Source organism: Stylophora pistillata, chromosome 12, assembly GCF_964205215.1.
Source record: "Stylophora pistillata chromosome 12, jaStyPist1.2, whole genome shotgun sequence".
Classification (NCBI taxonomy): Eukaryota; Metazoa; Cnidaria; class Anthozoa; order Scleractinia; family Pocilloporidae; genus Stylophora; species Stylophora pistillata.
Genome location: NC_142530.1, coordinates 27,927,122 through 27,942,848, shown reverse-complemented (window position 1 = coordinate 27,942,848; position 15,727 = coordinate 27,927,122). Strand labels below are relative to the sequence as shown.

The 15,727-nt window shown below is 37.4% G+C and overlaps 3 protein-coding genes across 4 annotated transcripts; 1 reads left to right on the top strand and 2 right to left on the bottom strand.

The window, feature by feature from the left end:
- Positions 1-520: 520 nt before the first annotated feature.
- LOC111338288 (cyclin-dependent kinase 5 activator 1) lies at positions 521-2,230 on the bottom strand. The gene has a single exon (XM_022944737.2). The coding sequence runs from the start codon at positions 2,058-2,060 to the stop codon at positions 1,167-1,169; it is 894 nt and encodes a 297-aa protein (XP_022800472.2). The 5' UTR covers positions 2,061-2,230; the 3' UTR covers positions 521-1,166.
- Positions 2,231-4,154: 1,924 nt separating this feature from the next.
- On the top strand, positions 4,155-11,560 carry LOC111338299 (uncharacterized). The gene is made up of 8 exons (XM_022944750.2): positions 4,155-4,391; positions 4,594-4,648; positions 6,946-6,991; positions 7,921-7,970; positions 8,332-8,377; positions 8,698-8,780; positions 9,669-9,741; positions 10,254-11,560. Exons 1-8 carry the CDS (start codon positions 4,298-4,300, stop codon positions 10,713-10,715), a joined length of 909 nt encoding a protein of 302 aa, XP_022800485.1. The 5' UTR covers positions 4,155-4,297; the 3' UTR covers positions 10,716-11,560.
- LOC111338289 (putative phytanoyl-CoA dioxygenase) lies at positions 10,723-15,488 on the bottom strand. 2 transcript variants are annotated; one of them, XM_088741795.1, is made up of 4 exons: positions 15,099-15,488; positions 13,770-13,874; positions 12,633-12,851; positions 10,723-11,331 (listed from the first exon to the last, which is right to left on the bottom strand). In XM_088741795.1, the coding sequence occupies exons 1-4, from the start codon at positions 15,435-15,437 to the stop codon at positions 11,098-11,100; spliced, it is 897 nt and encodes a 298-aa protein (XP_088597921.1). In that variant the 5' UTR covers positions 15,438-15,488; the 3' UTR covers positions 10,723-11,097. The 2 variants fall into 2 exon arrangements, with proteins under 2 accessions (XP_088597921.1, XP_088597922.1); XM_088741796.1 differs by lacking the exon at positions 15,099-15,488 and adding an exon at positions 14,598-15,091.
- Positions 15,489-15,727: the final 239 nt, after the last annotated feature.

The following is a 15,727-nucleotide window of genomic DNA, read 5'->3' as shown; positions in this document are numbered from 1 at the left end:
TCCATTGAAGATGACGGTGCGCGAGTCGTAGACGAAAGCGAGCAGGAAATTAATGCTAGAAAAGGGGTTCCTCAGGAAAGATGCTTTGGGTTTCAATTTCTAATACCGAAACATTAGGTAGTCAAAATGAAAGGATTTCGTAATTTCCTGAGGAAACCGGGTATTTTTTCACGCCTAAAGTTTAGATTTTGGATTTGAAAAGTTTAACTCTTTTTCGTTTGATTTCGAAGGAAGAATTTCCTTTATGGTGTTAACGCCCGGAAAATGGTGAAATGGACGGCAAGATCTCGCGCAAAAGTAACCAATGTGAGAATCTTTTCCCACTTACACTATTCAGCCCTTTTCTGAGTTAGCGTCGAGCTTAAAACGTGTATTAATTTCCTAATAACTAGCATCTGTAATGGAAGGAAGCTAAACAGTGATTCAGACCATTTATATTGTTAGAATCAAGAGTTTCTCAAATCTGTTTGAAAACCATATCAGTGCACCTTCTGAAAGCATAAACCCCAAGGGACAGATGTTATGTTATAAATAAACATTTTAATGATCATTTTCTTTTGTGTTGAATAAAATCTGAATTTTACATTTTGATTGATGGACAATTTTTTGCCATAAATTCTGCTTTTCAACGCACGGAATTCTTTTTCCTAAAAAAGGAACTTTCTCACCAAATTTCAGACCGCGAGCACGTTTTTCGGGCAAAGCTTGACTTTCATTTCATATTTATAAGCGACAAAAACCGCAGATGTATTTTCCAGTTCTTTATCCTTGACCGTGAAGATTGTCAACTTCGAGCTTTCATATTTGTCCGGAAAAATTAACAAAAAAGAATATAAAATCCATCTAAGGTCGAAATGCCAGTTGTAAAATAAACGGGTTGTTTACAGAGCTATTGTAATTTTTCAATGCTAAGATACGCTGAATAAGTTATGAACTCCATAAAATCAGCTGCAGTATTCCAAAACAGAAGGAAGTTTAGTTTTGATGAAAGCGACGCGCATAGTTAATTAGCAAGCAGCCTCAGAAATTGAAATATATTCTTTCTACTTGGAGCGCCGGCCCAAATTCTTCGTCCATTTTTTGGTCGGGAAAATTATTTAAACTTAATTTTTTTTCTGCAGGAGACCATTTGATTTTCAGAAAGCAAATGGCAATGCGTATTATTTTTACCCATCTCTTCTGTCAGTTATAGACGATCCACCATAATTTTTCAGTTCGACCAAGAGTTCGCCAAAAAATTTCGGCTCTCTGTTCATTTGAAGCATTTTTTCGCTAAGGTTGTTTGTTATAACCATACACCGGTCCCAGAAAGCTCTTCTGTCTCCATCCACAAGGAAAGGTTTTAAAGGATAGCTTATTTCGGGGCCGTTGTAAGTGTAAGCCATGTACAGGCATGTTAAAATTTCAGCACGTAACTGGGCTGGATTCGGGATTTTATCCGACAGAGTTTCCTTAAGCAGCATAAATAAGAACACAAGATTGGGTGGTGTCAAGAAAGCTTGATCTTGCCAGCCTTGTAGTAGTAACGCCCTGTCAACTCCTCGTAGCCATAAAATTACCTCCGATGCACGGAAGCGCGTTAGATTCTTACAATGGCAGCGGACGAAATTCCCCAAGCAGCGAAGAGCGTCGCTACTGATCATAAACGACTGAGAAATCGGTAGTTTAGGATTCGCTAGAGGAATATCAACACCTTGGCTGACAACTTGCTTGGACTCTGTTGTCTTGATTGGCAGCTTAACCTCTTGGGTTGGAGCGAGAAGCGGCGGAGCTGGATCGCATTTCTGCGTTTCAGTTTCCTTAATCTTGCTTGATTTAGAAGGTGCTGGTTCGATCTTCGATTTCATCTTCTTCTTGCCCACATTGGCGCATTTGTGGAGGTATGCAGCAACGGCATCGCAGGTCGTTTGAGGCACCTTGTTCTCTTTACTGTGAATGTCGCTGTTGACATGATAACAACACTTACAATGGTAGGACTTGCCACTCTCGCGAGCTTTCATATTCCATATGGAATACTCGTGAAGCAGATCTTTCCTATTAATGGAAAGTGTAGCTCCCATCGTTAAAACAACGGATGAAGCGTGTATTCTGCCAAGCCACGGGAAAACAGATACGTGGTATCTTCCTCCTCGTTGGACTGCCGTGCGCGCTACAAGGAACGTCTTAAAACTGAATGGGGCAGGTGGCAATGCATTGGCGAGCGCACAAATTTGAATCGATTGTGTGACTTGCTTCGTATTTGTTTTTATGTTACGCGGGCATAGAACCACATGACCAAGCAGTCACCAATAGCAACCGGACTAATATAGCCATGACATATCCTCTAGGGTACAAATCATCCACACAGAACCAATCAGCGATGATTTGGCCAGACTTCATATGTATCGTTCGATAAAATTTCCGCCCCTAAGGTAAGACATAATGGGGAAACTAGAATCGAAACAGATTAAGTCAGAGTCACTTAAAAACATGTCAATAGTCAGTCATAGATGGAAATAGATTGCGCAGGAAGGTTGTTTGAAAATTCATCTTTCGCACAATTCCAAAGAAGAAAAAAATTGTACCTCGAAAAGTCTCCCGAAAATCCTACTTATAGCGGAAATTTACTCATGTAATGGCCTTAGACACAATCGTGTCGCGTTTTTCAATAAAGCCCGACTGATCTTCTTTATTGTCGCGGCCTTCAGATCAGAAGAACGTGAAATTCCGATTTTTTATTTTTAATATTTATTGACGTAGGTTAACAAAACAACTTTGTCAAAAGAAGCAAAAAGGTTTTAAATGGAAAGGCTTAGAAGCTGCGTAATTATCCAATGTATAATGGCTATGCTATCGAGGAAATGTGCGAACACAACTTTACATTAGGCTCTGAATCAAGTATCTAAGCTGGACAGAAGGAACGAAGAATTTTTGCGCACATGAAACGTAATACTTTGTGAAATCAAACCGAACTATAGTAAATGTGTTTTAAGAAGACGGTGATATATGGCATCAGAGTAGCACGTTGATTGGACGCTTTCCAGGCGCTTATCTATATTGCGATGAGTCCAGGAGTGTGATAAATTAAATATTGGCAAGGAAATTTGACCGGTCTGCTCCAATGACGCGCTGCAGTTTTTCGGAGCAGGTGGATCTTGGCGGGTGATTGAAAATACCGCTAGCAGGTAGTGCAGAATGAAACCACTTAGACATCAAAAAGTGCACATCGTTTCCTACGGAATTTTTTATTTTTTAAAGCAAATGTACTCCGCCTTGAAGCCCGGCAGTGCCGGAACTCAACTACATTGTTTTCTCTTTATTTCATTTCTGACTCATTCCCCGCAAAGAAAAGCAAAAATTGACCGATCTTTCCAGAAAGTGAAATTTGGCTTGAACTGAAGAAAATTCGACGCCACGCTTCAACTGTCATAGTCAGGAACGAAGCCAAAATACGTACTAGAAAATCCTGAGAAAACCAACACATGTATCATTCAATCGCTTCCTTTAACTCTAATGCCATCACCTTGATTAATTAACAAGTCTAAACAAAATCTGAATGGTAGAATCAGTGCACTTTGTATTCGACGCACGTTTCAGAGAATTTCGAATGTACAGAAACCCAACTTCTATAAACTGCTGCGAATCTAATTAGAATTGAGGCTAGAAGTTAATTAGAAATGATTTATCCTGGCTGGGTGTACGTGCGTTCTTGCACAACTCAATGCAGCAAGTTAAGAACAATGTTAGTGAAAAAGATAATTCTAAATTTAGTATGAGCAAAAATGCCCGATTGAAATTAAATCATGGCAGCCTGACATTATTCTAAGCTTATTTTTGGTCTATCTTTTAATATATATATATATTTTTTTTTTTTTTTTTTTTTCTTGCGTACCCTTGATGTTAGCACTCGTTTTCGTAATCACAAATATCTTGCATTTCGCTCAAACTAAAAGAGTTCTTCTCTGTGAAAGAGGGAAAGACAGATCTTCGGTGGTTCAGCTTTGTTTCAAACCACTGTTTTCTGTCGAAAGTTTTAATTTCTAAAAAAAGAAATGCATGAGAGCCAGAAACCCAGATTTGTTCCTTTCTTAGAAGTTCTCCATCCTAATTCCTCTGAAATTATTCAGCCCATGCGCTCACTCCTGGCGGAACCAACTCATCAATGCCTGCCTTGCATACCCGAGGTAACCTGGGGACTAAAGCATACCACCAAGATGGCGGCCAGTAGCTTCCCTTACCTTTGATGTCTTCAAACTTCTTGGCTAAAGATTAATTGCTCAAGTCGTCGAGTTTCTCCCGAAAAAGTAACGCTAGCACAATGTACCATCCATCAAGAGGCGGAGTTCGTGGTGGACAAGATCAGTTTGACTGGGAAGATGTAAAACTCGACAAGCACCGAGAAAGTTATTTGGGTGAGTGAAAATTATTAAGTTAGATTGAGCTCTGTTCTGCAGTATGTCGTCACAAAACATTGAAACGAAGTAAGGTGGTTTACGGATCTTTCTTTGTAAATCTTTGAGACTACGTATAAACAAGTTTCACTTTGTGGAATCATGTTTAATTTCTTGTACGTGATGTATAGATTTTTCACTCTGTGTTTTTGACTATTACTAGGTCATTCCGTGAAGGCTCCTGTGGGAAGGTGGCAAAAAGGAAAAGATCTACACTGGTAATTAATTAGAATCAAATCTACATAGTCATTGTTATTCCGTTCTCAGAAATTGTTTGCAAAGGATGTAAGCCTATATCACTTTCAGCCAAAACTCGTAGACTTTTGATAAGAGCTGGGGATAAATAAAATTTGCTGGATCAATTTTACTATAGGTAGTGTCGGCCGACATGGCAACCGACATGTCGACCGTCGGTCAACAGTTGGTCGATAGTCGGTCGATGGGTCGGTCGATAGTCGGTCAATAGCCGGCCGATAGTCAGTTGATAGTCGGTCGATAGTCGGTTGATAGTCGATCGATAGTCAGAAGATAGTCGGTTGACATGTCAGTCAATATGTCGACTGACTGTTGACCGACAGATGGAGTGTCGCGTCTCGGTGGAATATTGGTCAAGTGTTGGTGGAATATCGGTCAAGTGTCAGTGGTCTATCGGCTGAGTGTCGGTAGTCTATGGGTCAAGTGTCTGAACTTTATCGGTAAATATAGTTTGAACATCACTCGTGTGGTTGTGTATTGTTGCAGTGTCGGTATTGAAAAATTGGAAACACAAAACACATCTATACGGTTGACAATGGGTCAAATGCCATTGAAGCATCACTTAAGTGTCAGTGAAGTATCGGCCAAGTGTCAACCAAGTGTCAGTCAAATAATGACCGACTGTCTACCAATATGTCGACCGACTATCGGCCAACATATATTGGTCGACATATCGACCGACATGTCGACCGACTATTTTCCAACTATTGGCCGACTGTCGACTGACTGTCGACCGACATGTCGGTGGACATTTCAGTCGCCATGTCGGCCGACACTACCTATAGTAACATTGATCCAATTTGCTATCTTCGATGTATTTCTCATGATCTCATTGTCCACTTTCATAAAAGTGTATTTGCAAAGTCAAGTAACATTTGGTTACAGAATATGAGTTCCAGAAAAGACAAAGATTATAGTTGAAAGAAAGCAAGTGTGAGGTGTGTATTCTTGCATGAGAACACAGCACATCATCAGAGTTTGTGGTTGAATTTGAATTTTTCTTTTTTTATAAAATTGCAATAGAAAGGGCACAAATATGTTATCTGCTCCACCAACTGTTAGGAAATTGTACCCAAGGAAACCTGATGAATCTCACTTGAGAGATCTCTCTTTGTCCTACTAAATATAGTGTCAAAAAATAGAACTTTGCCTGGATCAAAATCTAAGCATGCATAAACTTTCAAATCTGCTGCCTTTTTGCAATCTTTATCCCAGTGTTTTCTCTTCTGCCTCCATGTGTGTACCTCTTTTTCAGACATAGAAGGTATATGGATGTTATAGGTATTATTGAGGGAAACACAATAGAAAAACTGTATTATTATGTTTTATACACCTTTATAGATAACAATTGTGTGATCATATTGAGCCACCATGTTTGTTTGCTTTTTGACATTTTTTTCACTATGTTGGTGTCCAGATTTCACACCATCAAAAACCCAATAGAGCCTCTTTAGATCTGGTCGTAAAGTTCATTATCAAGACAAACAGGTGAAAGGGTTGGTGGTACAGTTACCATAACAGAGTTGCCTTTAAGAATCATTTGCCAGTGAATCTCATGATTACTTGCAAAATTGTCACCTGCTATTGAAGTCATCAGTTAAGATGTCAGAATACCACAAATAAGATGAAACTAATTTTATTTAGACTAAGTAAGCAGCATGTGACCTAGCATTATGTACCTAGAAACCTTGGAGAATATTCCACTTGAACAGGTTTGCATACAGTGTACTGCATAAATATGAAACTTTGAAATGGTTATTAAAATAACCAATCATGTGTTGGAAATGCTTAAAAAATTTAGCATTTAAAGGTTGTGCATGCCACTCCTGTTCTTTATAGATTAGCTTTTTTTTTTTAATGGACAAACTTTTTAAGTTTTAGTTTTTTTAGGTAAATAGTCCTTTTAATGTAGATAGATATGCTTATATCTATAGTTCTTTTTTTATTAATTTTTTTGTTTATCAAGTACATATTTCTCTAAAATTTAATTGTAGAGTGTTTTTAACATGAGCCACTGGCTTGGAAGATAAGGCAACCACTTCCCACATTATTGACCTTAAATAAATTATAATTATATTGTTATTTTTAGAATTTTTAGAGTGTTAGCTAAATTTTGTTTCTTTTGTTTTGCGATTTTTTATGTTTATTTGTGGGCTTCCTGTAAAGTAGCTTTTAGCTAAGTGGAGTGCCACGTAAAATAAAGTTCTGTATTCTGTTATTATTTCATGACTTAAACAGTGATTCATGACAAATTTTCCAGGTACACAAAAAGTGGTAAAGGGAACTCGAGATTGTCAAAGCAAGAGGTAATGAACCAGTTAATGTTAACACTAAAATGGGCACAAAGACAATTGATTCAATGATAAGCTGCTAAGCAAAAATTAACAGTTATACAGAATTATGTTGCATTGGTTATGTTGGTGAAGGTTTAAAAAGAAAAAGAAACTATTTCAGTCAAATATTTCATAATTGTACTGAATTTCACCCACATAGGTGGAAGGGAATGGGGCTAAGTGTCTAATTAACCCTTTACATATCTACAATGTATTTCTCGTGATCTTGAGGACCACAATGAGAAATACTGATTTTACCAGTAATTGTGTAATCCAATAAAGTCAATATTATTACAATTGTTACATTCTAACATCAGAACGCATATTCTCCATACTGTCCTCTAATAGATATATTCCCTAAGATGCTGACAAGGATAATTTGTCTAACAAAAAAGAGCTTCTTTAGTTGGTGATCATTTACTTAGTCTATTTTTTGACCTACACATTTGATTCAAGGATGAAATCGTAAGGTTAAATTAGACGTCAGACACTCTTATGGGTTAATGGTTAATGTGACATCCACTTAACAGTCAAAATAAGCTTTATTATTACACGACTCGGGCAGTCAAAGGGCCAATAACTAAAATCAACCAATCAAAATGCTCTATTGCCGGTCCAATATTCTCTACGTATTGGACCAGGCACTGTCCCGAATGGTCCCGAATGATACCGCACTTGTGTCCCTTTGAACTTCAGTCGTATAATAAATCTCTTATTAACCAAGCTTGCTCGGGACTGTACTGGAAGAGTATCAGCCCTCGGTCTTTTTTGTACGGACCTTGCTGCGCTCGGTCTGTACTGTCAAGACCTCGGGCCGATATTCTCCCAGTACGGCCCTTGCACTTGGTTAATAAGATATATATAATGCTAGGGTTTTCTGACTTTGTATTATAAATCCGTAGGAAAAAGATGCAGTTAAGAGAATGGAAGCCGAGGCCCTTGCAATAGCACTGTGAGACAACATATAATTGCTTGTTTAATTATTATTTTTATCAAAATAATGCTTTAAATACATTTGGTAAGAATGATAATTCAATATGTTGATTTTTGGTATGCCCAGTCTGATGCCCTCAGCCCTTGCCGCAATATATTGATGCAGCACATGTTAGATATAATATGGTATTAAGCTGAGCAGGGGTGGAATAATTATTTAATGGTATAATACTATATAATGCTAATACTATATAGTTTTCTACCACAAATACGGCAATCAGACAGGCCACATTACTTGCTATGTATTCTTTGATTCAATTTCTTGCTTCTAAAAGACCAACAGTAATTAAAATGGAATGCATCTTTTTTTTTCTCCTCAGAGGAAGAGAACCAACCAAGAAAGTAGCAAGTGGTGTTTCAAAACAGGTTACTAAGATCTAAATATTCTGTAGTTGTTAATGTTACATTGTTCATGTACAGTAAAATGTGGCATGGAGTCGTAGTGAAACAATACATCTTTCCTCAAGTGGAATTATGAATTTTAGTTCCTACATTTAGTACTCAAAAAAAAAAAAAAACTGTGGAAAGGTTGGTCAATTTAAATTAAGAGGCCCGTGGTCAGTGTGTTGTGATCTTTTGGCACAACTCTACTCACACAGTGACTCTCGTTACCCAGGAGAGTTAAGAATATGTCAACTGACACTTCTTCTCAGGAAGGCAGTTAAATACTTAAGTTGTTTCACCAGGAATTGGCTGAAGTTTGTCGCAAGGGTCAAGTGGAACGTGACTCAATGGACATCGAAAGGGTGCAAGGCATGGGGTTTGGAAGGTAATGTTAAGTCAACAAAGAAAGTATTCTTTGTACAATTGTTATCTTTGATAATAGAAATTGTTTTTACCTGGTATAATAGTTATCATATATGTTGACCACTTCCTTTATCTCTTGCTCCTTTGTGCTCAGATGATACAAATTGAAAACAACTTAATAACCGACTTAAAACATAGCTCCATGTATGAAAAGAACTCTTCTTCCATAAAAAGAAACCATTCTTAACATCATGACTTGCTGCAGGGAACACAATAAAAGTAGGTTACCTGCAGTGAAGTTCCACCTTCCAGGACCAATTGCCATTATCTCTTTGCCCTTGTCTTGCTTACCCACGGGCAGGTGCAACCTTGTTCCCAGGGTCTCTCATTTTCCTGCTCTCTCTTGCTTCAGGGGTTGGGAACATGGGAGAACTAGGTTCAGGTGGGTGTTTAATTGAGGGCCAGGCACTAGGTAAATTGACTGGCTATGGATTTGCCCACCTGGTTTGAGCATCTAGAGGAAAATTTACCCTATAAAGAAGTTCAGTTCAGAAAGTTTTGCCTGCCTGTGAAAACCAGTTGCACTCCTGCTGAAAACATCACTAAAACCCCTCCATGGGCTTTCACCTTTGATTTTCAAATTTCCAAGGTTTATCCACAAACAGAGCATTCTGACAAGTCAGGAACGATGGTAAACTACAGATGAGTCAAGAATAGATTCCTGAGAGCAGCATTCCTTTTGATGCCCAGATACTGGATGTTACATTTCCAAGATCCTTGATTTAAATTTTTTTTTGTGGGGAAGCTTGCCCCAGAACCCCTAAGGGCACAGTCACATATTACACCAACAGCAGCTGCAGATGGAAAACGTTTTTAAACCCCTTTGTATATTGTTTTATTTGCTCATCAGCACAAGAGCTTCTCTGGTGGCTGGGCTGTCTGTACCTGTAAAGGAGACACTTGGTGCCACAGGGTCACAACAGGTATAGTTCTTCAATCGCATAGACCACTTTCATAAATGGCTGCCGGATTAATATTCTTTTGTTTAAATTAAAATTAGCCCTACTGGTCTCGTTCTCCAGTACAAAATTCAAAAGAATACATTATCTCAAGCGAGGCCAGAAGGGCTAATTTAAATTTAAACAAAAGAATTTTTATACAGCAGCCATTTATGAAAGTGGTCTATATTATAATTTTAATGGCTAGTCAAATTTGATTTTCCTGTTAATCTTAGGTTGTTTAAAAATATCAGTAATGCTTAGAACAAAAATCTTACAATTTTGCTCTGGAGATAGGGAGACCATTTCTCTGCCATATTTTTCAATATCTGTCGCTTAAATGTTAAAAATGAATATTAAGATCTCCCATAATAAGATGAGCTAGCGCCTTAAAAGCAATGGCAAGGACAGTCAATTTTTCCTGTTCTGTTTGCTAGGAGTATTTAACTGTCTATTCATACTGCCAACTTTCCCTAATATTTTTGATGTGCATATAGGAAAGACGTGCAAATCCTGCAACACCTAGCAATTCAAACACAGAAGTTCAAAGGATTGGAAGAGACGAGGACTATGCCAGTGATAAGATAAAGAAGAAGAAGGAGAGGAAAGACAAGAAATCTAAAAAGGAAAAGAAACACCAAAAGAAGAAGCATGGTGATGAAGAAAAGAAAAGCAAGAAACAGAGGCACAATAGTGGAGAAGATAATCACAAGTATGATAAGAAATCTAAACAATCAAGGAAAAGAACACATGACTGTGATGTTAATCAAAGTAATTCTAAGCGTGTGAGACATGATTCATCATCGTCAATTAGTGATTCATTTGAGAAAAGAGATAAATATTCCAGACGTCGACATGATTCTTCAGATGGAGACATATCAAGGACAACCACCGCAAGGCAAAGAGACAGAGAGGATACAAGGTCCAGACAACGCAGACAAAGACATGACACTGAGTAAAACACACTTTTAAGTTAACTACCAAGCTTTATTTGAGTAAGCTAGTTAGCCAATTTACTATTATCTACAACATAAAGAAAAACTACACTAACACACCTTTTAACTCTTTACACCCTAATATCAGCATGCAGATTCTCCATACTGTTCTCTATACATTTCCAGAGGTGCTGACAAGGAGAATTTGTTTAACGATCAAGAGCTTCTTTCATTGGTGATCATTTCCTTTTTTTTTGTGACCTTAAAGTTTGATTAAGGGGGTAATATTGTAAGGAAAAGTAAGATGCTGCTCTCTCATGGGGGTCTTAGAGTTAAACGACAAGGATATTTTCTGTTACCAACATTGTTTACTCTTGATCCCCCAGAAAACCATGACAGTTTCTTTTTAATTACCAATTTGTTTTTCTGATCTCCAAACAACTGGAAAAGATTCGCTTTTATAAAAGTGATCACCAGGTTTTAATCCTCCATTGTAATTGGGTGAAGGTTCCCATGGCCTATCTGCAAATGTTGCATCTTCTCCAAGCCAGCGCATTGCAACCACTTTTCTTCCATCTGGGTCTGTGCTCTGCTTTGCACCATGAAGAATTCGAAAGTGGAATGCTAAGCAATCACCAGGCTGTTGTATAATGTTAAGAATCCAAAATAAAAATCAAAACTATGATGGGCTAGTCAGAGTATTTTCAAAATAGCAATTTGACTCTGAAAGATGGCAAAGCTAAGAAATGTATTTTTTGGGACTAAGGTAAATATTTTTGTATAGAACCTGGATCTGTAATTTTTGAGGTTGAACTGAAAGTTAAGCACAACGCCATTAAGACTACATTAAAGGAATTAATTAGATTCAAGTTAATTGTGAATTACTAGGCCAGTATTTTAGTAATATTATTGCCCTTGGGTAAACTATATCTAATGCAAACACATATATATATGCACATGGTGCAAGCATGTGCAAGATTATCATGGTCAAAGACAAGGAGAGAGATTGCTGTACCTATCACATTAGAATTGTGATGTATCTGTACAGTGTACATGCTGAAATGAACTACCACCCATCCAAGGGGAGAAGCAATGCTCCTTGACACTTAGTGCTTCAGAAACTTGGACAGGCTCCTGTGGGATGGGTCCCCTGGCTTGAGTGCAGTCTTAACCCTGTAACTCCTAGAGGTGATTAACATGTAACTTCTCCCTATAGTGTCCATACATTATCCAGCAAACAGGTAATGAGAATACTCAAACTGAGCAGGTAAAAGTTTTTACCTTGATCTAACACCAAATTCTCGAGACTAATTTACAAGGAAATAATTTGGATATATCAACAAAGTTGAAATGGTAAATTGGCCACCGTCATGATTACAAAAGCTGACGTTTCGAGTGTTAGCCCTTCGTCGGAGCTTTTGTAATCATTACGGTGGCCAATTTACCATTTCAACTTTGTTGATATATCCAAATTATTTCGTTACTCCCACCGATGCAGCCCCAAACAGTTTCTTTCGAAACTATCAGCCTTTATTAATTTACAAGGAAATTAGTAGCATTGACGAGGGAGAATTAGCAATTAGATCGTGGGAGTTAAAGGGCTAAGCCACCTTTTCAGCCCATGAAAAGCTAAGTTTAAAGCATCTGAATCCATATGCATTCAAATGGTAAGTCATCTTTCACTTACCTGTTGTGTTACAGTCACCACAAACATTTATTGCAACAATTTATTCAGGAAACTTTTTCAGTACAAATTGTTTAAATGACAAATGAAATTTCGGGTCAAATTGACCTTCAACAGGTTTGATTTCTACTTTCTTTTAGTTCCAGATTTATTAGGGTAGCATAGTCCTTAAAATGATAAAATAAAATAACAAATCAAACTGACATAAAATTATTTTTTCCTTTTAATTTATCCATTTCAACACAGTGCACCATTACCTGAAGGTCCCAGGAAAGCAAGTTGTATGCCTCTGGATGACCATCAATATCAGGGATGTCTTCATAAACCTTGTTGTTATCTGCTTTTATGTATTTGTAACTCTGTAAGGATCCAAAATTTGTGGGTTTAAACCATTTACCCCACTTGTGGGATCCACCAATGTAAGTCAAATTTGACGCTTTGGACACAGGAGTGACAGGAATCCAAAATGCACAATTCTGTGAAGAAAAAAATAAAACAAAAAAAGTTTTCTTTGTGGAAAGAGTGAGTATCCTTCAAGCTCTTTGAATTTTATAGAAATGTTCACTGAGCTAGAGCAAAGAAAAGAAAAGTATTCTGAACAGAAGAAAATACTAAAACATGGCCATGTATGTTTTGTACAATACTTTATTTCAGAACAACATACAAATACATAGTTATTAAGAAAAAGGAAACCCAGAGGTTAACCCTATATCAAGGGTCTCCTATTTATGTATAAAATCTTACATAACTAGTTAATAAAAATATAAAAAAGCCAAATAAGAAGCAGCTAAATATCATAAATATAATGATCACTTGTGATATTCTGTACAAAAACATGACAACTCATTAAAAGCAGAGTGGAAATTAATATTTCTCAGTAATTCCGTTCATCTGAAACTTTTCACTAAACATTCCTGCATAGGCCTTAATAATTCCCGACTATTACAATTAATTTTTGCATGAAAACTCCATAGGGATTTTTCCCATTATATCATAAATATATGAGCTTCATATATTTCATTGCATCTGATAATTGTGTAAGCAAGAAGATCTATGTGATCATCTGTTTTTACTCCTAAAATCATCATCCAGTTACTTTGTTTCAGCACAACAAGAACTTCTACAATTTCAAGATGTGTTCCAAAGATAGGCCAAAGCACCAGATTTTTTTTCAGTTTATCCCCCTTCCATAAAGAGAGAGAATTAAGACCTTGGTGATCCTGTAGAAGACTTCAACACCACACTTGATACTGATATAAAATTCCCCCTTTCCCACATTTCACCATGCACGCTTTCCCCCCAATTCCTTTGCTTCCCAAAGTGAACAGCCTTTCAACCTGGCATTCTGATAATCTGCTCATTAACTTCAAAGCTATCAGTTCCTTTGATTTTACCTTCCATCCATCCACGGGGAAATAAGACTGGTCATGATGCCAAGGAGTGGTGCGAGTTGTTCCAGGATCTTTGGTGAAAACGTGCTCGTGATAAAATACAGCAAACTGTAAGATCAGTGTATTATCAAAAGTGAGAACAGATCACGCATTTGAGATTAAAAGTCTACTTTGCCACATGAAGCAAAAGACTTAAGAACTTTTAGAAATAAGCTAGTTAATGAATTTTCTTAAAACACGATTTCTACTGATTACCATTTTAAACTTTTATTATATATTAAGTATACCCAATTGTATATATATAGCTTTTGAATTTATAGGTAACTAATTAGGATTTTTTTAATATTGTTATATATGTTAAGGAGGTGGACTAGAAAGGGATAACCTCTTCTATCTCCTTTCACAATTTTTCATGTATTTTTTGTTGTTAATGTATTGTTTGTTAGTTTTTGTGTGCTTTCTGTGTGTGATTAATTGTGAATAAACTACTATTATTATTATTATTATTATTATTATTATTATTATTTTCATAATCAAGTAACAAAAGCAAAAGAGAGATAGGCTTGTCTGTGTCATAGGTAAAACATTTCCATTTAACAAATAGATTCCATGTTGCTGTGCATCTGTTCGGTAACAGAACACAGATAACATCAAAATTTGGTTAAAACAACTCCACACCATTGCAGTTTCACCCCCTACTAGTTTGCCCTCACTAAGACAAGTTAACCTCTTGAAATAATATAAGTTTGCTCCAACTTTTTCTAGTTTGCTACCATTAACCCTATATCATTCCCACAATCTCATTAGTAATTCTCCTGAAGACAAGTTTACCTTGCAAAATTTCAGAAGTTCTACCCAACTCTTAGCAGTTTCCCCTGAAATCTTCAACTCCATGCAGACGCACTCTCAACACCCATGCGAAAATTCTGTTAACCTTCAAAGCTCACCCACTGCCCTCTATCACCTACACATTCTGAGTAATGCAGCTGTTAATCAAAAACTTCAGCATTCACCCCACCTCCCCCCGGGAAGCCACAGGTATTTCACTGTTCTCTTTGCCTGGGGTGAGGAACTTGAACAATGCCTGGGTCGGGTGGGGTATTCATGATATTTAAGTTTAATCCACATGTGTTAATGCAGGGGTTTAAAGGTAAGGAGTCGATTGCCTTTGGAAATACGGTTTTGTTTTACAGTAGTATGGACTGTTCGGAAATCTCAAGGTGGACCTCAATGGCCCTGTATTCTGTAGTTGCTCCCAAGCTGGATAGAGGGGAAAATTAAATTCAATACGGATGCAAGCCACCCAAAGCTCTATGAGCTTGCGTCCCTCACCTGAGCATCCATTAACTTTCCCGCTATTTCCGAGGCTGGTGATTCAAATACAAACTCCTTAAACTCTGGAATCTTTTTCCAGTTCAATAAATCATTAAAATAGTATGTCTCTGAGTTTTCACTTTTGAGCCACTCGCTTAGTTTCCCAGGATTCGCTAAGTTTCTCTCGATACCTTTCGTCAACTTTTCGATCCATTCTCCGAAAACACCTCGAATGCAGATAACACCCTGATCTTGAAATGCTGTCACTTGTTCTGCGGTGACAATATTCCTGGAAAATCGACCGCGATATTTCTTGGTAATTATAATGGAGGGGAGATGAAAACGATTTCGCAACATACTCAGTCGGGTGACGCTATTTCGAAGGCGTTCGTCGGGGGTAAGAGTAAACAGTAATTTTGGTCAGCGGGCAAATTATGAAACCCGCGAGTACAAGTATTGCGAAATCCCGCGAAAGGATGACATTTAAAAACCGAAGACAATTTTTGACTAAGACACTAAAATGCGTTATGATGGCGACGACTCGGTAAATATATGAAAATAATATATGTTTACTGCGCTTTCATAAAATGTATGAAAGCGTTCTTCGCAGTGATAAACCCTACTTATCTAGTAGGTGGAAATAAGGC